Raw genomic sequence first — 26,087 nt, forward strand, 5'->3', positions numbered from 1 at the left:
GTCTCATCCTCAGTGATTCCATCACTTTCTGGAGCACGAGTCTTTTCATCCTAAAAAACGTGTTCGGTTTCTAATTGAACTTGTGTGTGTGTGGTTTTTTGCGTCTGCCTCGCTCGTTCTTTCTAAGATGTCGACCCTTTCAAGTACACTCATTAGTCAGGCATGGCTGCCTGGCTGTTCGGTCAGCTTTGGCAGGAGCACAAAAAGAGCGGCTGCCTTGTTTGTCTCCAAGTTGTCTGGCCTCTAAGTCACAGTTCACCAACAACAACAGCAACAACAACAAACATCATCCAAAAAAACATAATTACAAGGTTTCAGGTCCTGGTCTGCGTCACCGAAGCTCGTAATTCCGGCATAATGAGCTCTGGGCCTCGGTTTGTTTGTCTCCCAGACTCTTACCTTTGTACGATTGACTGGATTGGACCCAAGAGCAGATAACACACGCCAGAGGGAGGAGGATGTCAGCTCAGACTTTCACAAGGGAACAGATGAGCAGGAATAAAGAGGCTTTCACTCAAAATGTCAACCGAGTTAAGTTAAACTTTACTGATCCCCCTGCGAGAATCTGCCCTCGTCTTTTGACTTCTCCTTAAGTGAAGGTCAAGGGCAACGGAAAGAGTATCGTGTGTGTATTCGGGGGAAAAAATCCAAAAGCTCAACTTGCTGTGAAGCAAATAAGTCGAGAAGAGACGGAAACAATCAAAACATGGAACAAAGTGTGAATCATAGGAGCTAAAGTTGTCCTCATTTGTTCCCCTTGGATTCTCTGTTTCCAGCGCGATGTGCTTTGTATTCCAGTGGGTTCACGTCTGCGAGCACCATCACTAAGAAGAGTGATGATGAAATGGATGTGAAAAAGACAAGAGTGGTCAATGGTGTTGTTTGTTCTGCATTTCAAAGCCAGAGGAGCAAGAAAATGGATAAGAAACCTCCTCCTCTGCATTCTTATAACGCCACCGTACATCAGCACGTTCACTCTGAGCGAGCAGGAGGTCAGGAGCACATCCACTGAGGGTCAAAGAGTCGGCGGCAGGAACACGACAATGCTACACTACATGAAAAGCACAGAACAATAATGAAAAGACCGACTCTCAGTGGAGAGCCTCTGTGTCAAGGCTGAACAATCCTGCACATGAGGCTGTGGAAAAATGAAAGAAAACAGGAAGTGGAACGTTTGAAAAGATGTTTTTATAACATGTTTTTCTATTGAGTACTTATGTTTAAAAAATGCAGCCGCCCCCCCCCAAGGATGCAGCCTCCAAATTGAGACACAGTGAAAGTGGCTACAATGTAGTCTTATGGGGCAACTGCGACAATCAAAGAAACTTCCAGTAAAAGTCATTTATCGCCAATTAAAGGTTCAAATTTTTATTCTGAGTCAAAGAGTCTAAAAAAGAAAGATAAGTTGCATAATGAACAAACACAGCAGCATCAAGACGAATTCCCAACAACGTACGACTAATGGCACCTTCACATCCATGAAAATCCTCGCTCGTGTCCATATTACTAAAACAAACGGTGCATAAACACGTGTGCAAACACAATATCAAACAGGAGCATGGTGACACCTCGTGGTTTCCAGAGCCCAAGTACCAATTTGTGCGTGTGGGACAGAAAATGGTGCATTTGTTTGGTGTGTGTTTTCTGTGTGTGTCTGTGTGTGTTTGTGTGTGTGTCCCATGCATCCCCAGTGAAAGTGACAGAGTGCTTACTGCTGTAGCAGTGAAGTGCAGAGCGAGCGTCCCCCCGGCTGCTGAACCACCCACTGTCCAGGGATCTCACCGAGCAATCGCACCACAATGCACTGCAGCTGCGATCAATGTAGAAGTGAGTGACTGGGCGAGTGAGTGAGGAAGACAAGGGGTGATAGTTCGGGGGGGTTGGGGGCAGGAGCGGTGGCCCGATGGTCCCATAATGGAAAGGTTTGATCCCAGAGGAAGCAGAGACAAGACTTCCATTAGAGACAGAGCTCCTGCAGAGGCTCTGCTCGGAGGATCTTTAGTGACTAACAGCAAGTTTGAGTCAAACATGCTCGGGTCAGTTTACTGGAAAATAGTGAATCCCTGTGAGGATGTGCCGGCAGCTGGCATCACACGTTTTCTTTCTTTTACACTGATATTCAAAGGAAAGTGAAGCTTTATATTTGTCAAACTCATCAAAGCAAAAAAACTGAATATCTGGGTTTAATGTTTGTTTCATGTTAGTGTTATTTTACAGGTTGGAGGTATGGAAGACCGAACGTGACAAAATGATCTAATGACGACTGCAAATCTAATTTGAAAATCAAGTACAAATACATGAAATGTATTTAGTTATATGAAATGAATTAGTATAAAAAACTTATTTTTTATTAAATCTGAAAAGTAAATCACATTTTTATATGTAAGTTTAATTTCATTTACATGTTTTTCTGTCTATTTATTAAGATTTATTTTTTTTATTTTAAATTGAACATGTTTTTTGACTTCATTGTTGAATTGGTGCGGCATCTTGTTTTTCAATGGTGGGAGCTAAATGTACTTACTTGTGTTTACTTTGAATCACAACCTGATAAAGTATTTTCATATTCCAACATTACTCTTATTTAAAGTCGAAGCTCTACGTGTTTGTGGAGGAGGCTCAGAGAGCAGCTCCACACGAACCAGGGGAGGGGAGTGGCTGAGACTCGTTGGCCAATCAACTCTCCCTGGATTCAAAACATATTGAAATAGTGAAACAGATCAAATGAGCACCAGAGACGACTTTAATGTTCTTTCTTCGAGACACTTACGACACAAATAACCACAAACACCTGCAGTACTGAAAAGAGAGACTCAAATTTCAGTTTATTATAAACCACAAGGACATAATTGCATATATTACATTTATAAGCTGCTCTAATAAAACAGTTTGAGTGATCGATGGCCTGATAAAAACCAGAGTAGCTGCAACAACGTACGATTCTCTCATCGTTTCCTTTTCTGTTTAGCTGCTGATGAATCCAGGTGTGATCACACTCAGGATCTGTGTGGAAGTACTATATCCACAGCGCTAAGCACACGTGCACCCACTCACACACACACTACTCATTCAGGATGTGTTGATGATTATCACACAGCAGTAGTTCTCACAGGAGGAAAAGCTAAACATCACTTTTAAAATCACGTTAAATGTATAATTTGTGGAGGTTTAACTCAGCGACTACGACCCTGTATTCATGAGCAGATGGTAGACGTCATCACTTTGACATTTTTGCATCTAACTGCCTACGATAACATCTTTCATTTGACCGATCGCTCACGAGTCACGTCCGTACGAAGCCTACAAAGCTCCGTATGCTAATATCAGTAACCGTGTTGGTTGCGATAACGAGACAAATTGTTTATCTTCTCCTGACCAGCAGTTAACATGTCCGCAAAAATATCCACACCGGGTAAAGTGCTAAATACAATACAGCATCTTATCGGTACATTTTCACAGAAACATACGAGTACAACTCTGCCGTTAGCTCACACTTCCCTGATTTCATGAACAGCGAAAAAGGCATGGACGTGTACAGTGTTGTTACCTCAGTGTAAGCTCACACTTGCACACACGCAAACACACATGCACGCAAATCTCACACCCGCACAAAAGTTTGCAGTAGCGCTCAGCGGGAAAGAAAAACTCTCATTACGCATGTAGCAAAAACATAAATAGCAACATTTCAAGTACGTCGTCTGTGACTCATTCAACAAGCTGCTCCGTTAGCTAATAATGAGCATGCATGTGTATGACGCAGGTAGTAGCAGGTATTCACAGTACATAGAGTGAGGCACGTAATACTTCCCTATATTCCTCCGCTCGTTAAGAAGCATTGCTACGTGTCGAGTCCTCGGAGCGATGAGTCATCCAATGATCCAAGTGATGTCGAGGGGCTCGTCGGTCATCGGTGTGCACCTCGGTGGGTCCGCTGTCACTTCCTGAGACGACGACAGAGAGAGGTGGTGTCACATGTGTGTGGTTATTAGCAAATCCTCGGGTGAGATGTTTAAGGAAAAGTGAGAAATCATTTTTTTCCCCTGCAAATTTAGGATCGTGCAAAGAGGAAACTTTTAAAGTTGTACTTATAAAATAGAGGGAATAGAAACATAGCCTTTTTAAAGGTCTTAGCTTTTTCTTGTGATTCGGTTTTCATCAATTTCAAGTAAAATCTGACTATGAGAAACTAACAAACCAAAAAGGTCCGAAAATTGAACCCTGAGGTACATCGTATTTGATTAAGATTGAAAAATGAGAAATTTTGTTTATTATATTATATATTTTTACTTAGTTCTACCTGTTTAGATGGGGTCCGAATGTCTCTAACAACACCGTGCTGGCCTGTTCCAGGTTCCACTGGCGGAGCTGCAGAAGCTCCTCGCACTCGGCTCTCGACCGCAGCCCCAAGCGAAACAACTGCTCCACCTACAGTTCACACGGTGACAGGAGCATTCCTCGTTTAAACCAATATTATTGTACTTTAACATCAGGCCGCTGACAGCAGATCACAAGTGGATTGTTTGTTTTGTCGGTTTACCTTCAAGTGGCTGATGGCCTGGGGGATCCTCCAGTTGTGAGCCTGCAGAGCGGACTGACACTCCTCCAGTGTGACACCATGCACCGCTGCCTGCACCTGTCAATCACACCGTGTATTTATAACGAATGAAGAATCTACAGAGAAATGAGTGGATTTTATTTAAACAAATAAATAACTAACAAACAATACTGTGGGGCTCAAGATGTTCCATGGGAGCTGATGACAGCAGGACTCATGACTGCAGATAAGATCAAATGTAAAGTTATTTCTTAATAGAAGGGATTAGAGCGATGCAAGCCTGTGGGTGTGCAGCCAACATCTGCTTTTGATCTTTGACACATCAGTATTCTGCACAGACAGACTCCATGTCATCAGAGTATCATATTTCAAACATATATGTAAATCATCATTTGCTCAAATTAAAATAAATTTCACCCTATTACAAATAATCTTCGTCTAAATAGAAATTGGTTTCTTTTTAACCACAAGAGGAGTCGACTTTGAAGTTTTTGCCCCGACAGTTATATTCACACTGTGATGACAGGAGTTTTTAAGTTAATTTAAAGTTTGCTTTATCTTTAATCTTCAGTAAATATCCCTCAGGACACAGGAGATTCACTTTTTTTTTAAATCAGATTTTTCTGCTTGTCGCATTTCAGGTCTGTTTGTTGTGTCTATTCCTCCTGTTTGTATTTAACATGTGTTATAGTCAACGAAAAAGTGAAGGAAAACAATGTGATGATAATAAAAGAAGTAGAAAAAGAGGAGGAATGCCCTGCGGATTTCCTCTGATTCCACCTTACCTGTGTGATGCTCTGCTCCTGTTGCATGCTGGGAGCTGCGGTCCGCCCGTTGTTGTTGTTATAAGAGGAATTAGGTTTGGCTCCGCCCGGCTGCTGCTGCTGCTTCTGCATCATGGGTTTGACTGCCACCATGTTGGCTGCTCCGTATCTGATCAGAGAAAGTCACAGATCAGAAATGATGACGGATGATTTTTTATTTTAATTGTTATTTTTTAAATTGAAGAATCTATATTTATATATTTATTAACTGGCAAAGACAATAACCTAATCAAGATTAAAGTCAAGATAAGACTCAGATGAACTGATATATTCAAATTTAAAAATTCAATTGGAGAAATAAACTCATCTTTGGTCACAGCTCGAGTCATCATAAGACTGGTTGACTAGTTGTGGTTTGTTTTTCCTCTAAAGATTGTGTTGTTATGTGATAGGTTGTGTTGGGATGTTGTGTTGGGAACAACTGCTCATTTTCATTTTAAACTTGCTTCAGAAACTGTCTCTATCCTGACGTGGAGACTAATCGAGGTTTTATATCACAAACACACCTTTCCAGAAAAGCTGGTCTCTCCGGCAGCGGGGCGGGAGCAGAGCTCGGGGAGCTGTCAATCAACGAGGACAGGCCGCGTCCCTCACGGAAGGAGAGAGGATCCAGCAGAGGACTGGAGGAGTAAGAGGAGGAGGCGCTGGGAGCTGCGAGGCGTGAGGGATGGGATGTGGCTTGAGACGGTGCAGAGGAGGAGGAGGAGGATGAGGAATTTGAGGACAGAAGGGGACCCAGGAGTCCTGATGTCCGGCGTGGAGAGACGAAGAGGGGGGGAGGGGGAAGAGCCATGGGCGAGGCGGAGGGCGGCGGTGCTGGTGGGAGGGGAGAGGAGGAGCGGGAGCCCGGCTGAGAAAAGGCGTGGTCTCTTGGTGGGATCTGGGGCGGCGTGTCCTCCTCGTCCCCCAGAGATATGGAGCTGGAGCGGACCTGCGGCTGGGTGGGGCGGGCGGAGAGGTTGTGTTTGGAGGGACGCAGCGGGGGGACGGGGCTGCGAGGAGGGAGCACCGGCCGGTCCTCGAAGCAGGAGGCAAAGGTGGAGGGGGAGGGAGGAGGGAGGAGGATCTGTCGGTGGGGGCCCAACGGAGCCAGGGGCATCGGGAGAGGGGAGGAGGGGAGGGAGCGGCCTGTTGCCATGGGAACCTGCAGTTTCACCATCACCTGCATCATCAGAGACAAACGTTAGTTTAGAATTAAATGTTTGATAACCTGAGTCTGTGTGTGAAACTACGTCTTTACTTCCTCTACCTCTCTCTGTAGTTCCTGGAAGAGGTCAGCTGACTGCGACTCGCTCCGGCCCACTACGGTGAGGCCGGCCGTGGCCTCCTCACCCAGCCCCTTGTTGATAGACTTCACCTCCTGGTCCTCCGATTGGTCCTCCAGCTCCGTGGAGACCTCGTCGTAAGCCGGCTGAGGGAGAGGCCAGTCCAGGATGGAGGGAGTGTCCTGAGGACGACAATGACGAGTTATCTGAGGAGGAGGAGAAAGTGCCGTCCTCAGGTTGAACGGAAACAAAAGAACTCTGCTGCTGTCGTAAATACGTAGAAACAACTCCACCAAGTAGCGTTCAGCCACAGCTCCGTGGAGAAGATGGAAATGAGGCTGAAGCTATGAGGTGGAATCACTGTGAAACCACTGAACCAGGATCAATCTTGAATGCATCCAAGAAGAAATTGATTATTTATGACATTTCTGGGCCAAAGGCTAGAAAACTGTGAACCTATCATTGCTGAGTGGTGTCACACATTTCACACTTTCTACTGTTGACTTTAAAAGAAAGAAAGTTGATCGAAGAGTCAGAGGACGTTTAAAATGCTGCACAGTCGGTTTGTTTGGAAGATGTTGGAGGTAAAAAGCCTCACAGTCAGACAGGAGGAAATTAATGAACAGGGAAACATTTAATATATTATGGTCTGCAAGAGAGAAATTATCCTTCTTAACATTACGTAAATAAATGGTCAAAGAGATTCAGAACACGACGATCCCTAACTCGTCAAAATCATATCATTGCTGTGACTCTTAATTTCTAATTTATTAAATCCAATGAGTACATTTGAATTATAGTTTTAAATTCAGGAGGAAGAACTCAGATCATTAACTTAAGTAAAAGTAATAATATCGTAGGAAACAGGAAACAGTCCTGAGTTGAAAATCGTACTTAAGTAATATTATTTAGGGACAATAAATAAAATCTACTTTAATAGCACAATATTTACCTTCAGTGTGTCCTCGTCCGGCTGCTGTGTCTCGGTGAGCGGCGACGGCGTGGTCGAGCTGAAGCTGTCGTCGTCGAAGTCGATGAGCGACACCTCGCTCTTGGCCGAGCGCACCAGGGACCCCTCCCACGGGCGCAGCTTCAGACCCAGAGACACTCCGAGCCTCTTCAGGCCCGACGAGGTGCTGGTGTCGTCGTCATCGTCGTAATCGTCCATGACCGAGTCGTAGAACGGCTCTACACGCACGCACAGACACACACGCACACACAGACACACGAACACACAAAGTCAGATAATAACAACAGCAGGTTTTTAAAGCTCAGATATTCGGCCACAAAGAGTGAAAACGTACTCTTCAGCAGAACAGCAGGCTGAGGTGGACGAGGGGGAGGTTGCTCTGGAAGAGAGAATTTAATTACTGAAAATGATCTGTTTTCGATATTGTTAAAATCTAAACTAAACATTGTTTGTGCTGATTATGTGCAGTTGAGTGTTTGGATGAACGTACTCTTGGCCCGGTTGGGGAGTTTGGTCGGTCTGGCGATGCCGGCCTCCATTCCCAGGACATCAGGGGGGTCCATGGGGTTCCCCAAATACAGACTGGGAGAAAGAAGAACCGTTATAAAGCAGATTTAATGGATTCATGTTGCAGTGACTTCATTTCTCAACCAGCCAATAAATATTATTTGTTCATTAACACTTTGCTCCTGTAACAGAAGCTTGTTGGATTGTTGCTCTGGGATTTGATGCTTGTTTTGCAGGAAGCAGGAAGTTGTGGATGTGAGTGTGAACTACACATCAGTACGTCAGGTGGTGCACTGCTGCTCTCCAGTGGAGAGTTTGAACACAAGCAATTCAACACACACTCACGGTTCAGGCTTAACTACACAGCATGTGATGATATGTTAGAGTTTGTTGCTTATGATGAAGCATTTAAATGATAAGGTGCCATTTTATCCAATGGAAATGTAGATTTAAATCAGTTCAATGGTTAATCACTGGTTTGTGATAAATGTGACAGGTTCACAGGACGATTTAAAGCAACACTTCAGTAATACTGAAACTGTTACTGAGCAACAGCGCCCCCTGCAGCCACACGTGGTGACTCATTCTGTCCGAGCAATTTAGTGGTTTCTATGTAGAGAGAAAACTATATTTCTCATGATCCCAAGAAGAGCTGCTGCTGTAACAAATCCACCAAACTCTGTTCTGTCCTCTCTTTAAAGTTTCGTGCTGATTACTGGAGATACTTCTTTAACTGACCTGCAGTTCATGTGATGTTGATAACTGTGCATTATTAACCTGTCTATGCGGTCTGCATGTCCCCAGCTCCTGTGGGGGTCCGTGTCTCCGTGCCCCGTGTGGATGAAGGAGTGTTTGAGCGGTCGGCTGATGTCGTGGGCCGACAGACCGGCGACCGCCGTCACCACGTGGCGAGGGAACTGACCGAAACGCAGCGTCCGCCTATTCTGACCTCGCCACCAGTAATGCTCCGCCCTGAAAACACACACACACATGGAAACACACAAATACTAATTTAACATCTTTCTACTGCTGCTTTACTGCCGTGATTCCTCTAACATGGCAGATAACAGAGGAGATAATGGAGGTTTTCCTGAGGACACATGATGAGACTTACATAAATGACAGAGGAAATGAAGTGCTATCTTATTAAGTTGTGGTTTTAAATTCGAGCTCCCTCAGCAGGAGCCACAATATCTCTGTCACGAGTCGGTAACGAGACAGTAATTACAGTAATTCTCCACAATGCAAAGAATCCTGCGTCAACAATAGACCCATGTGTTGTCTTGTAAAGCAGTGATTTTGTATAGAAGCAGCGATCCTGCTGATCCAACACAGTGAGGTTCTGCCTGCGTCACACACTGACCTTCCCTCTATGATGGTGATCACGTCGTTCATCTGGATCTGGAGCTTGTCTTCGTCCTCAAAGTCCTGCAGGGCTCTCATGTCCGTGGGCATCGTCTGCAGAGCACATGCAGTCTTACAGAGGTGTCTCACACAACTGGCACAAACTGTTCTAGTTTCTTTCCCTGTATTGTCCTTTATCTGCCTGGTGCATCACTGTTTACTTTCTGAGTGTTTGATTTGATTATAAGTAAACAAATCTTCCTTTCCTGACATTTTTCAACTGTCACGTCACTAATAAAGGCAAAAAAATGGTCATAAAAACTATTCTTATAAAATGTGCAAATTTGGTTCCTTTAGGGGGAAAATGAGAAAGTTTTCTATCAAACTATTTTTAAGTAAAAAATGAATTTCCACACTCAACATTTGTGCCGTCCTCCATGAAATGTACTGTATCTGAAGTAACAAAAGTCTGATTCATATTTCTCATGGACACATTTGCTGTTTGAGTTTAGTCTGAACCTGCCAAGCTACCTCGAGCAGAAAGTCTCTGAGGGCGATGAAGGTTGGTCTGTCCTCAGGTTTGGGGCTCCAGCACTGCAGCATGACGTTGTAAACGTCCAGAGGACAGTCCTCTGGTTTATTTAACCTCTCGGCCTCCACGTCCACCTTGTGCAGGATCTGCAAACACACACATGCAGAAATTGTAACTCTCTGAAAAGCCATTATTAACTGGTTTAAAAACAAGAGAGGCTGAAGTTTAATTAGTGTTGAAGTGCTGATGTGTGCATGTACCTGACTCCCGTTAAGGCCCACCCACGGCTCCTGTCCGTGGGTGAACATCTCCCACAGAGTGACTGCAAACATCCAAGTGTCAGACGCATGAGAGAAAGAACGAGACTTCAGAGATTCCGGAGCGCACCTGAGGAGAACCAAGGACAAAGATGGACATGCAGTGAAAAAGACAGAAAGTAACAGACAGATTTAGTTGAACCAGAACCAGGCTGAACGCTCTCCTCACCAAGGGAAGGGGACTTTGTGACCCTCCTCCATGATATAATGGTCGGTGTGTGTCGGCAGCGCCCTCATCAGGCCAAAGTCTCCGATCTTCACCGTGTCGTTGGTGGAGAGCAGAACGTTGCGGGCGGCGAGGTCCCTGTGGAGGAAACGCCTCTGCTCCAGGTAGGCCATGCCACACGCCACCTACACACACACACACACACACACACACACACACACACACACACACACACACACACACACACACACACACACACACACACACACACACACACACACACACACACACACACACACGGACAAAAGGATCGTCAAACAAACGAGCAGAAATAGTTTACACATTAAAATCCAGAGTTACAGACAGTTTTACAGTCATTGTTCTATTAGGTGGGTTGAATTAATAATATTATTGTCATCAACATACAATGAAAACAAGCTCAAGTGGAATTTGACTCAAACTGCTCCACAAACATCTGGACACTGCACCACAGATGTGATGAAATGAAAGAAGGAGGTTTCTCTTCAGGTTTGTGCACGGACCTGTACAGCGTAGTTACAGAGGGACAAGATGAGGATGTGACCCTGACGCTTCCTGAGACGATCCAACAGGGAGCCCAGAGGAGCCAGCTCAGCCACCTACACACAGACACACACCAACATACACACAAAGCTCAGATCAGCAACAACACCTGTACACGTTTGTGGGTCAAGGACAGAAGGTACAGTACTGAAGCCAGTCTGTGTGTGTTTACCATCTTCATGGGCTGTGTGAGGACGATGCCGTACAGCCGGATGAGGTTCTGGTGGCTCAGTGAGTGCATGGCGTTCACCTCCCTGATGAAGTCGTCCAGCCCGTCTGAGTCTAACACGCCTGCTTTCAGACACTTCACCGCCACCGACAACTGGAGACGAGGAGGGAGAGACGCAGCAACATCAGCAACAAACAACTAATAATGAACCAACAGCCTTTGGGTGGTGATGCACAGTGATGGGTTGAATCCCTGAGATTTTAAGCAGATGTTTGTTTTCCAGACTCCTCCCTCCTCTCACCACTCTGCCGTTGGGACCGGTCCACTCTCCTCTCCGCACCACTCCGAACGTGCCGTCTCCGAGCCTCTCGAACAGCTGCAGCTCCGTCTCCCTGATCAGGCAGGTGAGGGAGGCGGTCGGCTCGCTGGCGGCAGGCGCCTGGCTGGACGACGCCCCCTGGGGGACGGGCTGCTGGGGGTCGGCGTCAGAGCGTTTCACTGGAAATACCTGATGATGCAGGAAGAGCAACAGGATTTCATTAATGCCCTGCCACATTACTCTATATATACAATATTATGTTTATGTGAATTTGGACTGGAGAACATCAGTAGCTGAAAAAGCACCAATGTGTTTCTATTATATCTAATAGCAGAAATATGAAAGGAGGAGATATCTCATGAGGATATTTTCCCTCAGACCTCAGAATCAGCTCTGGTGGAAAAACTGCCTGTTCCACTGTAGAACTAAATATGTGTGTGTTGTTTGTGCACCTTGCTCATCCAGGACTTTCGTTTATAAAGAGCTCGCCTCCTCTTGACGGCCTCCCACAGCCTCCTCTGACCTGAGCCAACACAAACACAGACAACAGTTTAGATTCATACTTTAGCTTTTTACACAGCAGACTTACTTGTCTACTTACTTAATACTGCGACACTTCATTTTCTACTATATATAACATCATAAAAATTGGCCGATATGAGCCTTTCAGACATCTCAGTATCTGCGTCTATAATAAATAGTAGTTTATTCTGTTTTATCCTAATTTAAGTTCTACATATTTGGTTATATTTGGGTTTTCTTTTGTATTCATAGTATTTTTATAATAAGGTTCATGGTTAAACTGTGAAATATCAATAACCCACCGGGGCGCCCCATGCCGATCTTCTCCAAGTCTTCGCTCTTGACGTAGTCGAAGTGGGAAAGTCGAGTGACGTTGAGCTCATCGCGGATCCGCAGGAAGTACTGCTGCAGCTGCACGTCTGTCAGCAGCTCCAGCAGCCACTCGGTTCCCTCGTCGCTCTGCATCTGCACACACACACACACACACACACACACACACCTGTGTTATCGTGCACGTCAGGACGGCGTTCAGCCCGTAGTAAGTCATGTTAATGGACACACTGTAATGTGCAGGGGAAAAGGAGGAGCTGCTCTCAGCTTCAATCAGGCAAAGATCATCAGGACAATAATAAAATCACTGGAAAAACATCTTTGCTCACAAGTTTTTCAGCTTTTAGATATAAAACTGCCTGATTGACACATCTGTGCATCATTTCACCTACGGATTAATTTCATTATCAATTAATCTATTAATTATTTTCTTGATTAACTGCTCAATCCCTTCATCTATAAAACCATTTAAATTCCAAATGAGGAACTATACAGTCACTGAGTAGAGTTCATACGTCCACCAAGGCCCAACAGGCCCCTTCAATCAAATCAAGCTCAACCAAATTGCACACACTCATAGATATCAGTTCCCTAAATATGCCTTATATTTAAAATCGATTATTATGAATGTTAAAGAAAGCGGAAAAAGAAATGAATGGAGCCGCCCCCTTGATCTGATCCTCACCAAAATTGAATGTGTTCTTCCCGCCCCCCCACACACACACACGTAAACACACACCCCATCTATGATATCACCAGAAACATGAAGCCCCGAGACACCCTCCTGCACACAAACACACAATCTCAGCATCTACACACACACACACACACACACAAACACAAGTACTGTGATCACAATGGGACAATAAAAAAGAAAAATCACTGCACATCCACCCACCACTTTACCATTTGCCCCCCGACACTTTCCCGGATCCTCCTCTCCTCTTCGTCCTCATCCTCCCCCTCCTCCTCTCCTCTGGCGAAGGGGAGTCGCTGGTACACGTAGCTCTCCCCCATACTGTAACAGCTCCTCTCGTCCTTGTCTCCTTATTCTCTTTCTCTTTTTTCTGGCTCTCCTCTTTTCCGTCTAGCTGCTATTCAGAGGAGGCGTTAGCTGTAGCACCGCGCTCAACACCACCGAGTCTGGTTTAGCTAATCTCCTCTCAGCTCCATGACCTTCTCTGCTCAATCAATACGCGCATGCACACACACCAACACGCCCGGGAGGCATCTGACGCCGCTCTCTCTCTCTGGTCGTATCACCTAAAACCATCTAAAGCCCGTCTTCCCTCCCACCGTTTCCCCTTTCCCTCCCTGCTGACTCACGACCTGCAGCGTCAGACACCTCCGTACATCCCCTCTTCTGTCCATCTTTTCCTCTCGATCTCCATCTCCCTCCGGCTCTGCAGCCGAGCCCAGTGTCTGACGTTAAATAATTCAGCGGCGCTAAACAAGAGGATGAGAGGGAGAGAGGGGGAGACGTCGGAGGAGGGAGGGAGGGAGGAGGGAGAACATGTAGATGGAGATACAGTGCGTGGCCAGATGGATGAAGAAATGAATGGATGGTTAAGCCAGAAATAATAAATTCCCAGCATGCATTTGATAGATGCAGATGGTCGTTGAGCTTGACATCAAGCTTAACATTTGTGAAGGAAGGATGATGATGGTTTGGTGAATTGAAAAATGTAAAATCAGCTCTGGAGGCTGATTTCCCCTGACGTCAGGATCACTTTTAAATGAGTAGGTGCATTAAATAATATCGTTATATAATATATATTGAGGAACGAAGCAGAGATGATTGAGAAAACCAGGGTCAATAAGAAAAATTTGTCAATTAGTCATATAGATACGTATAGATACTATAGAAATAAGGACAAGGGAGAAATACTGAGCTTCCATCGTTGGCAACATTCGCAAACCAAGACTAAGCTAACTGGTGCATGAACTGCAGCGGCTGTGTCGGTGTGTGTGTGTGTGTGTGCGGTACGTGTGTGTGCATGTGTGTGTGCATGTGTGGCCTAAATGAGCACAAAATGTGAGTTTTCATCTCTGCGTGTTGAATCCAGGCCAATGCGCCAAAAATAGAAAAAGTGAATTTAGCTCACGTTCGCTCGCTGGCAGGAGAAGTGAGGTGGTGAGAGGAGAGGAGCTGCTTCACTTCTCTTCTCTGCACCAGATGCCTGAGACTCAATTAACAGACACACTGATGATTCCTCTGTGCGATGAAGCCAGGATCGTTTAGCGAATTAGAAGGAATGAACAGTAGAGCTCGGACCTCTCACCCTGACGTCTGGAGGATCAGGGATTAAAGCTGCATCAGGAGTGACTGAGGTCACTGGAGGTCACCTGGACACGGCCATGGACCGAGGGAACCCACATCTAAACACACACAGTGACAAAGAGAGTCAGCATTTGATTCCAGAAACACACACAACATGTATGAGAGGCAGGAAATGACAGGGAGGCTGAGGAAGCTAAATTTACTCTTGAGAAGAAAGCCACAAGGAAAACTGGAGTTCATGTGTTACTATAAAGAGAGCAGCAGGATAAGTCACAGCCGAGACGGACCGAGAGAACAACACAAACACACTGAGAAAACAGTGACACAGAACACAGAGTCACAGAGACAGACAGGAGCAGACCTGGCAACCCAGCAAGACAAGCGTCCATATGTCCCTCTTTTCACTGTGAGGAGGCTCAGACTGAAATTCTCAAGCCTTTCAGGGTGAATCCAAGTTAGTGCAAGTCTGAATATTGAATTTAGAAATAGATTTTATTCTCTTTATGTTGTCTTCATGTTTGAGCTGAGATCAAATTTTCATGAGATCAAGGCTTCCGACCTAATAAAGGTATTTGAAGTGAGCGTCTATGATAGGCTGTAAATAAAGATGGACGACACGACAGCTCCTAAAAGTGAAGCCAAATCGCCTTAATTGCCCCCTGGTGGCTGCTGCAATATAGGTCATAAACCCTGCCTCCTCCATGTTATCGGTTGGGACAGGAGCTGTATCTCAATTAAGGGGCTGCATCCTTCGGAGTCTGCATTTAAAGACCAATTGTGTCACAGCAACGCGACTAGACTGTCCCATTTTCGAAAGCTCCTCCAGATGAGGCCAACAAATGCATCCTTCCATCCCTGAGAAACGAAGGCTCCAGCGGGTGGATCCTTCCTGGTCCGACCTATCCCAGGATTCATTGTGCTAAAGTGACAAACTGTCTCACAAAGTGGCAGCGACAGGCTTAACTGGCGACTGCAACAAGGAGGGGGGATGTAATCCAGAAATCCTCTGAAGACCAGACCCCGTCTCATTTAAGTTCGGCCTTTGCTCGTCGACGCAGCCCATGAAGGAGGAGGTCTCTGTAGTCCATGTCGACTGCGTCCTCCAAAGGATGCAGCCGCTTAATGGAGACACAGCTGTGGACCAAACTAAAAAGTCAAAGTACACGTAAGAAAAAATGCTTTAAAAGAACAAATATAAGCACATTTAACATCAGAGAAGATATTACTTTACATCCTGTTTTTTTGCGAGCAAACACAAGGAAATATTTAGAGTTATTATCCTGGCAATGTTAGAATCTTTGACATGAGTTTTAATATTGTTAAATGAAATTCAGAGAAACTAAAATACTCATATATTTGTTTTTGTTGTTTAAAATAGTAAAACTTACGACTATATGTCTATACCAATGAGCTAAATACTAAATATCGGTGCACGTGTGCATCTGCAGGGGTTTTTCACATGTTTGAACATCTTGCATGTTTTTGAATAAAGACAAAAACAGAGGGAGAGATAAAAAGAAGAGGAAGTTGTCCAGACAGAGAGAAACAGAGATGTGATGAATGAGAAGAGACTTTAATTGATGGAGCTGCTGCTTCAGTGCAAAGCTTCTAATCTTCAGGTCGACACGCGTCACTGTGAACATCTTAAATCTGATTTTTAATATTCAAACAGTTTAAAACGTTATTTTATTTATATCTATTCATTTTATCTTTTTTTTTTTTGTCGACTCGAGGCTCCGGAGAGAACGAACCCGGGATACAGACCTCTGAAGCCGGGCTCTGCAGCGGGAGGACTCGGTCCTTTCCTCCGGTCGCTCCTCGCTCCGTGTCCCGGTTCTCAGCAGCTGCAGCCCGGAGGACGGTCCCGCTGTTTATCGGTGGAAACGATGAATTCCACCGGATCCGTTATCTCCGTCTCTTCCGTTAATTCGTGAGGCTGCCGCAGATTAATGAGCGTAACGGTGCGTAACCTCCGTACGTGAATAACAAACAGCGCCCCCGTTCACCGTGCACCGGAATTACCAAAATAAAGCCACTTCCGGTTTCAGGAGGAGCTGACTTCGAAAATAAAAGCACTGATTTAAGCCGTTTAAAGTCGAACCAACACAAAATTATCATTATTATTTTAAAATGACATTATTATAACGTCTTTAATCAAATCAATCTGTTAAAATATATAAAAGGATTCATAACAATGTAATTCTATTCTGGTAAGACTTTAAACACCTCAAACCGACGCTTTTATTTTGAAGTACAGATACATTTTATGGTGGTTATATATTTTCTTAAATATTCCTTTCATATTTTATATGTATTTAAGAAGCAGGTAGGGAAAAGTATACATAAGTTTAATACATAGGTTTCCAATATATATCAGTATATATTATATATTTTTATGAATCATATTGAGAAATATGATATTGTAATATGTATGTACATATTAGAAATATCTGATTGTGAGAAATATATTCATTTTTTGTATTTTGTATAAGCATACGTAGTAATATGTGTATCAGTTTTAAGTATACATACATGTCTGATATTAGCATTCATTCAGCATGAGACTTAGTACCACACATTTCTGTTGTATCATTGACTGTGAATGTAAAATGGCACAACTCCGTGAAAATGGTGCATTTAATCTGAAAGGCAGGCCACAGGAAGCAGAACACTGAACTGAGACACAAACACATGATGCTAAGCAAGAGGATTTATTTCTATTCTCTGCAGAACGTGGGAATCACAGAAACATCATTGCAAAAATAATTCAAGTGCAGGAACTGAACACGTTCAGATACAGTTCAACTTTTAGCGACACAGTGAAATCCAGTTTTCTTTCTGATTCTTGTAACCAAAGTCACAAAGGAAAACAGTGACAAGCTGAACAGAACTGACGTGAGAAAACAACAGTCTGCTCAAATAATCTGAATAATGAAGCACGAGATGTTGTTGGGTAAGTGTAACTAAATAAAGCAGATTTTAAATGTAGTTCATATTAGGGGGTTATACACTTCTTTACTTCTAAAAGCTCCATCCACTTTCGCAGGTTTTCATTTTGAAGCTAATACGTAACATTTAACTTTTTTTAATATCAGTTATAGAATATGTTGTATTTCTTTTCATTCTAGGGAAAACACTGAGTGTCCAACCTTTATAGGGATAAAGTGTTAAATAGAGTAACAACAGCCACGCTCTGTGTGTATCAGTAGAAACAGAACGAGTTGGTCGAACCGTAATCTGAAGGAAGGTTTTGTCAGGTTTGTAATTTGGTTCAGGTCTGTTGAGCTTCACCTCAGTAAAGAAACACAGTAACATGCAGGTTAAGTGGAAGCATGGATTTAAAAACACATGCAGAGACAGTTATGGTTTATCTGTGGTGATTTTAAAGTCACAAACACAAAGCGAGAGAACTAGACTGACAGAGCAGGTATGTTGCAGACTATACTGTGCTATAGTACCATGATATATTATATTATACGCTATAATATTCTACTGTGTGTGTACTGAGCTGCTTGATTGCAAAACTTAACAAAAGTCTGAAGCCCCATTCATGGTGCATTCATTTCTTTAACAGGGAGGTGGTGTGATGCTTCCTCCTTCTATCAGTGGAGCAAGACACTGGTATTCTTCTCTTCTGGGCCTTAACTTGAGCTTTTATTTGTTTTATTTCATGTCTGGTGCCATTTGAAGTAAGCCAAATTAACATTTAGCAGTTCCTGTTGGAAATGTACTGATAAATATGCACATGTCTACTCACTGGATTATTTTGAGGCAAGTTCTCAGTCTTCAAAGATTTCCAAGTGGATTTTTTGACATTTATTCACAATGGATATTGGAGAAAAGATAACCTCCTGAGGTGTAGGTCACATTGACTGACATTCATATGTGTTTCATGTCAGTGTGTGAAGACTGGATTGAGTTATGGCTAAGAGAAGTTAAATGTTTCACTTAAATTCATACCCAAGTATCTTTTCCTCCTGTCTCAGCTCGTCAGCACCCCCATGTGGAGGCTTGTGGCTTTGTCCTGACTAGCATATATATGTGTCATTTCAATCAGTTACTTTACAGAGCAGTAAATAATTCCAGCTCCCTCTGTAATTTGAATCCTGTCAGAATGGGGCACATCAGGTTCTGTTGTGTTAAGATCATAGTATGCATCAGAAATGAAAGCACAAGCAAATAAAGAAATCAGAAGCATGTGCACTCTGGAGGTCAGGGGGACTGCGTCTTCGCACGTACACACACACACACACACACAAAATCCCCAAATAAAAACAAATAAATATGTAAAAAATTAAACTCTGGGAAACACTGTCCCCGACAAGTTGTTCCACCCTTGAAGTGAAATATGAGAGACGCTGCTCCCGATAAATACACATGTACTGTTAAACACACACACACACACACACACTGGTAGACAAAAACTACCATCACTGCTTGTCATTATGGAAGACCCTGCTTCCGATAATGGGAATAAATTATGGAAGGCACTGCTCCCGATAACGTCACGATATCATTAAGTGCTCTAAAGTCGACTGTGCAACATAAATGGCTCTCTCGCAAAAAGTTCAGTTAAACGAGACTCAAGAGAAAAGCGTATATCGTCTACGGGCTTGTGGCATATAAATAAATATGTCCTTATATCGAGATAGTTTCTTTTCTGGCCTTAATTTCTCTCTTTGTAAAGTTCTTTTGATGACAGAGCAAAGTGCCATAGATGTAATTTTATAAAACTACTATATTAATGGTGCATACTCTCTTGGACAAAAGAAACAAAGGCCAAAAAAGAAAAGCCAAACTTTACCCGGGGCTCCACTTTGTCAGCAACAGCTGAGGAGTCGTTGGTGTAGCAGATGCTGCCGTAGAATCCGACAGTATAACCGTCATAATTATGGAAGGCACTGCTTCCGATAACGTCGTATAAAAAGACAAACGATAACTTTATAGTGGGCACTGCCACTGATAAATAAAACTTAAGTATAAATAAGGTTTCTCAGTGTTTTCAGGTCACAGCAAAATGCTTGTACAAGTGCGATGTGATTGGGAGGGGGGGAGGCTTATCAGAAGCTTTTGATTTCTAAAGGTATTTGGTTCACCACTGTTTTTTTAAAATACTTTTAAAAACTTCTGTCTCCTCCTGGATCTTCATGGGACAGATAATCTGTTCCCTCGTTAAATATAAGCATGTATTTAAAGAGCAGGACCTCTGATTGACAGCCTGTGCTCGATGTGCTGATACTGGAGCTCCTTCCTCCGCTCTACCTGAAAGTTAATTTCAATCACACACACACACGCACCCACACTTGCATCTCCGCACCCTCCTCTTCAGATCTCGTCATGGATGCTCCAGATGTCATTCACCATGGCGTGAGCACACCCCTGCAGGTTCCAGGTGGCGAGGGCCAGCTGGATGCGGAGCTGCTCCATGTCCGTGGTCTCACTGATGGACGCCAGCGTGTGGGGGCCGCGGCCCAGCAGGAGGTGACGGAAGGGAGTCTCAGTAGGCGACACGTACGGAGAGAGGAGGTTTCGCTCAACCTAGAATGACACAAAAAGATCAGAATGCACGAGTGAGATGCTGTGAAATACAACGACAGGATTACGTCCCCAGACACTGAGAAGCTTTGTGTAGTGTTGGTAACGACATTTGCTTTTAAGAATTATGTTTGATTAGCTTGTAACTTGTAAACATGCAGGTGAAAACACAGCGGAGACGTCTGACCCTCATGATCCTGTCGTTGATGGTCCGACAGCTCTTCTGGTTTTCTAGGTCACTGTTGACAATGGTCCTGCCGATGCTCTCTGTGGCCCTGTTAAAGGAGCCTCGTGCGCCGCTCAGCCAGGCGGGGCTCACGCCCTTCAGCTGACCGGACTACAAAGAAAAAAATGCAAATCAACAACACACACTTTTATGAGTCAGATCACCGAGACACTGAATAAGCCCCTCGCAGATAAACACGTGCTTCGTATAAATCCTACACGGACCTGTAGGAGCTGGTTGATGCGTTTGTAGACCCGAATCGAAGCCGTATTGACCACGTTGGTGTATCGGGTCACGTCCAGACTGAGCAGGTGGTCATGGACCAGTCGCAAGGCCATGAGGCCGGCGAACTGGGCCGCCGCCGCTGTCATCTCACTGGTGTGGTGGTTGGTTTGGTAGTTGAGGTGATCCATGTTGTCCAGGTTGGTGCCGTAGTAAGAGTAGGACTCAGTCTTTGGACACAAACATAGACAGAGACACACACAAGTAACTAGAGGAACCAACTCGATGTGAGAAAATTTTCATCCATTTTCAGTGGATGTGCAGTTGTATTAACTTCAAGACTCACATTGGGAGAGATGAAGTGGAAAGACACGGCAGGAATTCCAGAGAAAGCCACGAAGGTATAGGCGGGGTCGTCCACTGACAGCGGCTTTAGTCTGTTCACATGAGGATGTGAAGTTATCGTCCAAACAATAACTTTTCTTTTCAACATGGCTTTAATATTCCTTTGAGACTAAAAACCAATAAAAACTAACTTCACAAAAAGGAAATGGAAGCACAAACATCAAGTAACTTTTGTCAAGCTAAAAAAATTCCAAAACTGGTTTCCTCCTTACGTATTTTTCTCCCAGTTGCTTTGTCCCATCATGTCGTACACGGTTCCAGAGCTGATTGGACTCTTCACCTGTGTGAACGAGGCACATTACACTCAGTATAAACTCCACCTGTTTTAATGAAGGAGCTGAATGACCCTGCTGTGACGTGTCGTTACCCTTTTCATCGTGTTCTCAATGAGGGTGTGGAGCAGCGGACTAGCTGAGGCCGTGAAGCTGCCTCGACCTTGTGGAAAGGAAAAATACGCTGTTCACTCATATCATACTGAGATATAAAGTCATCACATTACAGTGTGTGGTGGACATACCCATAACTATTCCATCCAGGCTAATGTAGGTGAAAACACTTTTGTCAATCGAGGACATATAACCCTAAAAAACAAAACAAAGATGTGTAAACAATTTTTTTTAAACAGTAGATATTTTCTTTAAAAGACTTAGTTCTTACCTCCAACCACTCGGTGGCACCAACATTTCCATACTCTCCAGCGCTCCAACTTGCAAACACGATGCTTCTCCTCGGCCTGAATCTTTCTAGAGAATGAATTATAACGTTAATATCATGCAGAGTGATAATCGTCGGCCCATATCACCAAGATCTCATCACCAGCGGGCTGTCAGGAGAAACTCTTTATCACATTACTATGGAGAGAGTTATATTTGTTACCGTTTTCCACCATATCTTTCACAGCCTTGGCCAGCTCCATCAGTACAGACGTGCCGACAGCGGCTCTGGCGTAGCCTTTACCCCAGGCGTCTCTCTGAGCTCCCAGGACCACGTAGCGATCTGTCGACAGCAAAACAACACACGCATTGAAAAAAAAAATCTAATCCCTACGGCAGATGATCGGAGTGGAACATGTTTCGTTCTACTCTACCAGGATCGATGAATCCTTTGATGACTCCGAACACGTTGCGGATCTTCGTGTTGACCAGCACGTTGTTCACTTCTACAGTGACGTTCTCGACGCCTCCCAGTCTGTAAGACACAGAGTCGAAGGCGCCTTTAAAACCGCTGCTCGCATCCGACTCAGGGCCGCCGATATTCCTAGAGAGGAGGACAAAGACAGGCGAGTGAGGGACCGGTGAAATGTGCCAGAGGGTCCACAGCTGTAGCCACGTTTACAGTTTCCATATGCACTCAGCCAGTTCAGCTAATTTTCAGTATTTGAGGAATTTGTCAAGTCTTTCAGAAACTATTTAACTACTTAAGATAGATCATGTATAAACAACACAGGGTTTAGCAGGTGTTTTAATTTACAGTCTTTGTTTATACTAATAAATACATTAAGAAATACTAAACTACTAAAGTAGAGATGAATATTTTTGTCAAGAGCAAATTTGAGCCTAACACTGATACAGGGTTTCTTAACTGTTCACCAAACTAAATTCATTGGAGTCTGTGTGTCCTTACTGTAGAAGCGTAGTGGACATTTTGGCGGTGATGGTCTGGGCTGGGATCTTGGGGAGGCCAGACGACTGAGTCGGGGAGAACTGGGTGTGGTTGAAGGAGGGGAATCCCGGCGTGTACGGGTCGCCTGAACCTAGATGGACCTGAAGGGGACACGAAAACAAAAATCAAGACACAAAGTAGTTTGATAATTAGGCTTGAATGGTGTGTAAAATTTAATTAAATGTGTGTGTACAAACGTACGTGTCCATATAGATCCGTGTCCCCTTGATAATTGTAACCTTGAGTGTCGGGGTAGATTAGAACAGCAGAGGCTCCTTTTCTTGCAGCATTATCCACCTGATGGAACATAATCAAAAACAATAGAAACATTAAAAAAACAAGCCAAGCTCAAGTTTCCCAGAAACCTGGAAGTCAGTGCAACTGATATGAGACACACGAGAACCTGAAATAATCACGTACCTGCTCTGCAAACGTGATCTTTCCTCTGCGGAGCAGCAGAACGCTGTCTTTCAGCTCAATGCTCTTCTTCTGCAGAACATCCAGGTCTTCCTGACGACCGTAGTTTCCATAAACCAGTTTACCCTTTGTACAAACAAGTCAAACAGACCATTACATTCAGCATCCAATTGTATTTTTATACAAACTTACAGTTAATAATTTACATTTTATAGGTACAAAAGCTAACGCATTAATGACATTTTAAAAAGTAATTTAAAAGGCAAGACTAAAGAGGGGCAAGGACAAGATTGTTTATGACAAGTATTTAAGTTCAGGATACTACGTTAAAATCTCCCGCACAAAAGGACCTGTATATCTAATTAAAACAGAACCAGTGATTGGAGAGGCTTTAAATCAGGTGACACAAGGATGGTGTGTAATTTGAACTCTAATCCAAATAAAAAAATATATATTTTACACAAATTTTACACTGTCTGATTGACCCACCTGAACTTTCCCAGTCTTGCTGTAGGCCAGATACCCCGCAGGTTCAAAGACATCCGACCCAAAAAGGACACGGTTTGGACGTGTGCTGTCGATAAGAAGATAACAGCTTGTTACTACATCATTCTCCGTGTGGACGGGACACACCAGCGAAGGGCACTTCATATGTAGGGGGAGGGGCAAGGGAGAGGAATTGGGACTGGTCCCTAGACTTGGTTTTAATATCTACAGTGGCAGAGATAACACTGTTGAGAAGAGCGAGAGAAGATTGGAGACGGTCGGGGACAAAAGATTCATCGAGCAAATGAAGAAAGAGCTGGATGACGCTCCATTGGTACCATCAAGTTTATCGGGGAGCTCTTTCTCGCTCACATGCTTAGCAAGGCTGTTATGCACAGCTGCATCAGGAGTCTCCTAAAGAACCAAGATGCAGTCTCTTGAGTGCCTGTGAGAGCTCCTTCAGATTATCGGCACGAATCTGGAGATGGTCTCTGCCAAGCGGGTCATGAACTCATACTATGAACAAATGCATGTTATTGCATAGGATGAGAAGATGTTGAAGAGGACAACAAACCCCAAAAGGAGAACATGTCTGAGACTGACTTGTGGCAGAGTTCCTGAGACCGAGGGTGCAGCATCAGTCTCAGCTCCCCAGCCTGAGCTCACTGTGGACGAGAAGCCAGAGCTAAACTTGGACAAATGTGGACAAGATGATCCACCCCCAACCTCTGCCATTCCTCTGGACTTGACTCACTACTAAACCCAACCTGTTTATTTCAACATTTTTATATCTATAATATATTAATATTATTATTTATGTAATATAATACATATCCTAAATTATTTAAGCTGATTATAAGTAAATTATGAAGGAATGACAGGACAGTAAAATAGGGTTAGGTCTCATATTAAATCAAATTAAATCTTGATATTAGATAAGTCAGCGATGAGGTCAGAGACTCTGAGAAAAAAAGATGACTAACTTCCAGAAATAAAGAAACTCAATTAGGTTCCATAAAGCAGCCCTCTTGATCTTGAATTACAGCGCCCCCAACAGGCCAATAAGAATGCGGCTGTCAAAACTCTCGACTTGAGTTTTGCCACCACCCTGAGGCAAAACCGAGACCGTATAAAGAAATGTTCTTTAATAAAATAATCCGAATCAACTCATTCATCGGATCCGTGTGGTACCAACCTGTCTGGTGTCTGCAGCTGGACGTAGTGGGTGTCCGTCCACGGGTCCATTTTCAGCTGCTTGAATTCATCAAAGATGCGGATTGCCAGATTTGCATCCTCCACACTTCCTGCCGAACGACTGGGCAAATCAAAGTCCCTGTGAAAGGACATAATCACATTTCCTCCTCAACTTCGTCTCACTTCAGTTTTCTGAAATGTCTCGGGTACAGTTTAATCTCTTCTGAGAAAAGGCCGATGACTGGTGAGTTCTTGGTAGACATAACGTGCTTTGTTTCCAGTAAATAATGGAAAATGTTTCAAAATGAAAAGGAGGTGGTTTTGGAATGAAAGTGAAGAGGCCAAGCTGATTACAAGGCTTTAGGAAACAATGGTGCTATTCAACTCTGATGACCAGATTGTTGTCGGAAGACGGAAGACGTCCGAGTTGCAGACATTCTGGTGTCAAAGCAGATTTTAACACAATCTTGTGAGTTTATAAAGATGTTTTTTAATGGCCAAGCCTCAGAAGAACAGAAGTCTTTGGTTTTTGTAACTTGGGATAATTTCCTGTTTTTGTAAATTTCTTGTAAATTGATTTGTTTGATGGTTGACTGTGTGCATGGTGAGGTTTCCTCGTTTCTGGCTTCACCTTCATCATGACACGTGGTTTGAGAGCAAACACATGTATTCTCTACCTCAGAGTCTTGTCAAAGGCCTGGCTGGTGAGTTTCTGCGTCAGAAGTCGGTTGATGTCCGTCCACTGCAGCGGCAAATCAGGAGCTGGTACAAAACGGGGCGGTGTCGGTGGTACTGGACCCCCTGCGGTCTCCGGCTCCGTGTTCAGGGGCTCCGCTTTACGGTGGCTGATGTAACCAATCAAGTAACCTGAAAGAGGACCAGTGACAGAAACTGATTTAAAATGGGACCCGATCAACACATCGGCTGGTTTGAACTCATTACAGATAAAATGATTACGTCGCTGCTGTTTATTAACTTAACTCCATATGACAGTTGAAGCAGACACTTTGGGTCAATCTCAAAAAATCATTCACACTATAGAAAAACAACATTTAAAATATGCAAGAAATTAAATCTGTAAATACAATCAAAAAGAATAGGAACAAATTATGAGAAGAAAAAGATAACAAATCCAAATAAAAGGATTAAAAGCCATAAAACGTATATAGAAAAAGTTGAACTCTGCACAGCTACTTTAACGATCCCACTTTATTACGTTGTAAATCATTTATCATCATTTAATTTGCTCATTGCCTT

The 26,087-nt window shown here is 43.8% G+C and overlaps 2 protein-coding genes across 4 annotated transcripts in view; both read right to left on the minus strand.

Moving 5' to 3' along the window:
* Positions 1 to 2,794: 2,794 nt before the first annotated feature.
* Positions 2,795 to 16,647, minus strand: tnk2a (tyrosine kinase, non-receptor, 2a). 3 transcript variants are annotated; one of them, XM_034572937.1, is made up of 21 exons: positions 16,448 to 16,647; positions 14,685 to 14,781; positions 12,375 to 12,537; positions 12,003 to 12,073; positions 11,533 to 11,739; positions 11,235 to 11,384; positions 11,023 to 11,118; positions 10,484 to 10,665; positions 10,258 to 10,384; positions 9,997 to 10,143; positions 9,485 to 9,579; positions 8,899 to 9,093; positions 8,105 to 8,196; positions 7,949 to 7,993; positions 7,597 to 7,832; positions 6,629 to 6,826; positions 5,886 to 6,541; positions 5,341 to 5,488; positions 4,538 to 4,633; positions 4,298 to 4,425; positions 2,795 to 3,941 (listed from the first exon to the last, which is right to left on the minus strand). In XM_034572937.1, the coding sequence occupies exons 3-21, from the start codon at positions 12,535 to 12,537 to the stop codon at positions 3,935 to 3,937; spliced, it is 3,039 nt and encodes a 1,012-aa protein (XP_034428828.1). In that variant the 5' UTR covers positions 14,685 to 14,781; positions 16,448 to 16,647; the 3' UTR covers positions 2,795 to 3,934. The 3 variants fall into 3 exon arrangements, with proteins under 3 accessions (XP_034428828.1, XP_034428827.1, XP_034428829.1); XM_034572936.1 differs by lacking the exons at positions 14,685 to 14,781; positions 16,448 to 16,647 and adding an exon at positions 13,309 to 14,104; XM_034572938.1 differs by lacking the exons at positions 14,685 to 14,781; positions 16,448 to 16,647 and adding an exon at positions 13,301 to 13,421.
* Positions 16,648 to 18,591: 1,944 nt separating this feature from the next.
* The window catches only part of tfr1b (transferrin receptor 1b), an 11,148-nt gene continuing 3,652 nt past the window's right edge, over positions 18,592 to 26,087 (minus strand). Inside the window, exons 4-19 of the mRNA XM_034572963.1 lie at positions 25,508 to 25,697; positions 24,832 to 24,969; positions 23,640 to 23,724; positions 23,154 to 23,276; positions 22,935 to 23,030; positions 22,695 to 22,834; positions 22,159 to 22,328; positions 21,948 to 22,067; positions 21,729 to 21,814; positions 21,589 to 21,652; positions 21,439 to 21,506; positions 21,284 to 21,351; positions 21,013 to 21,103; positions 20,669 to 20,896; positions 20,406 to 20,555; positions 18,592 to 20,221 (exon numbers count right to left, since the gene is read on the minus strand). Coding sequence (XP_034428854.1) covers positions 20,009 to 20,221; positions 20,406 to 20,555; positions 20,669 to 20,896; positions 21,013 to 21,103; positions 21,284 to 21,351; positions 21,439 to 21,506; positions 21,589 to 21,652; positions 21,729 to 21,814; positions 21,948 to 22,067; positions 22,159 to 22,328; positions 22,695 to 22,834; positions 22,935 to 23,030; positions 23,154 to 23,276; positions 23,640 to 23,724; positions 24,832 to 24,969; positions 25,508 to 25,697 — 2,030 coding nt within the window. The 3' untranslated portion in view covers positions 18,592 to 20,008. The remainder of the gene's footprint in view (positions 20,222 to 20,405; positions 20,556 to 20,668; positions 20,897 to 21,012; positions 21,104 to 21,283; positions 21,352 to 21,438; positions 21,507 to 21,588; positions 21,653 to 21,728; positions 21,815 to 21,947; positions 22,068 to 22,158; positions 22,329 to 22,694; positions 22,835 to 22,934; positions 23,031 to 23,153; positions 23,277 to 23,639; positions 23,725 to 24,831; positions 24,970 to 25,507; positions 25,698 to 26,087) is intronic.

Source organism: Hippoglossus hippoglossus, chromosome 20 (assembly GCF_009819705.1).
Source record: "Hippoglossus hippoglossus isolate fHipHip1 chromosome 20, fHipHip1.pri, whole genome shotgun sequence".
Classification (NCBI taxonomy): Eukaryota; Metazoa; Chordata; class Actinopteri; order Pleuronectiformes; family Pleuronectidae; genus Hippoglossus; species Hippoglossus hippoglossus.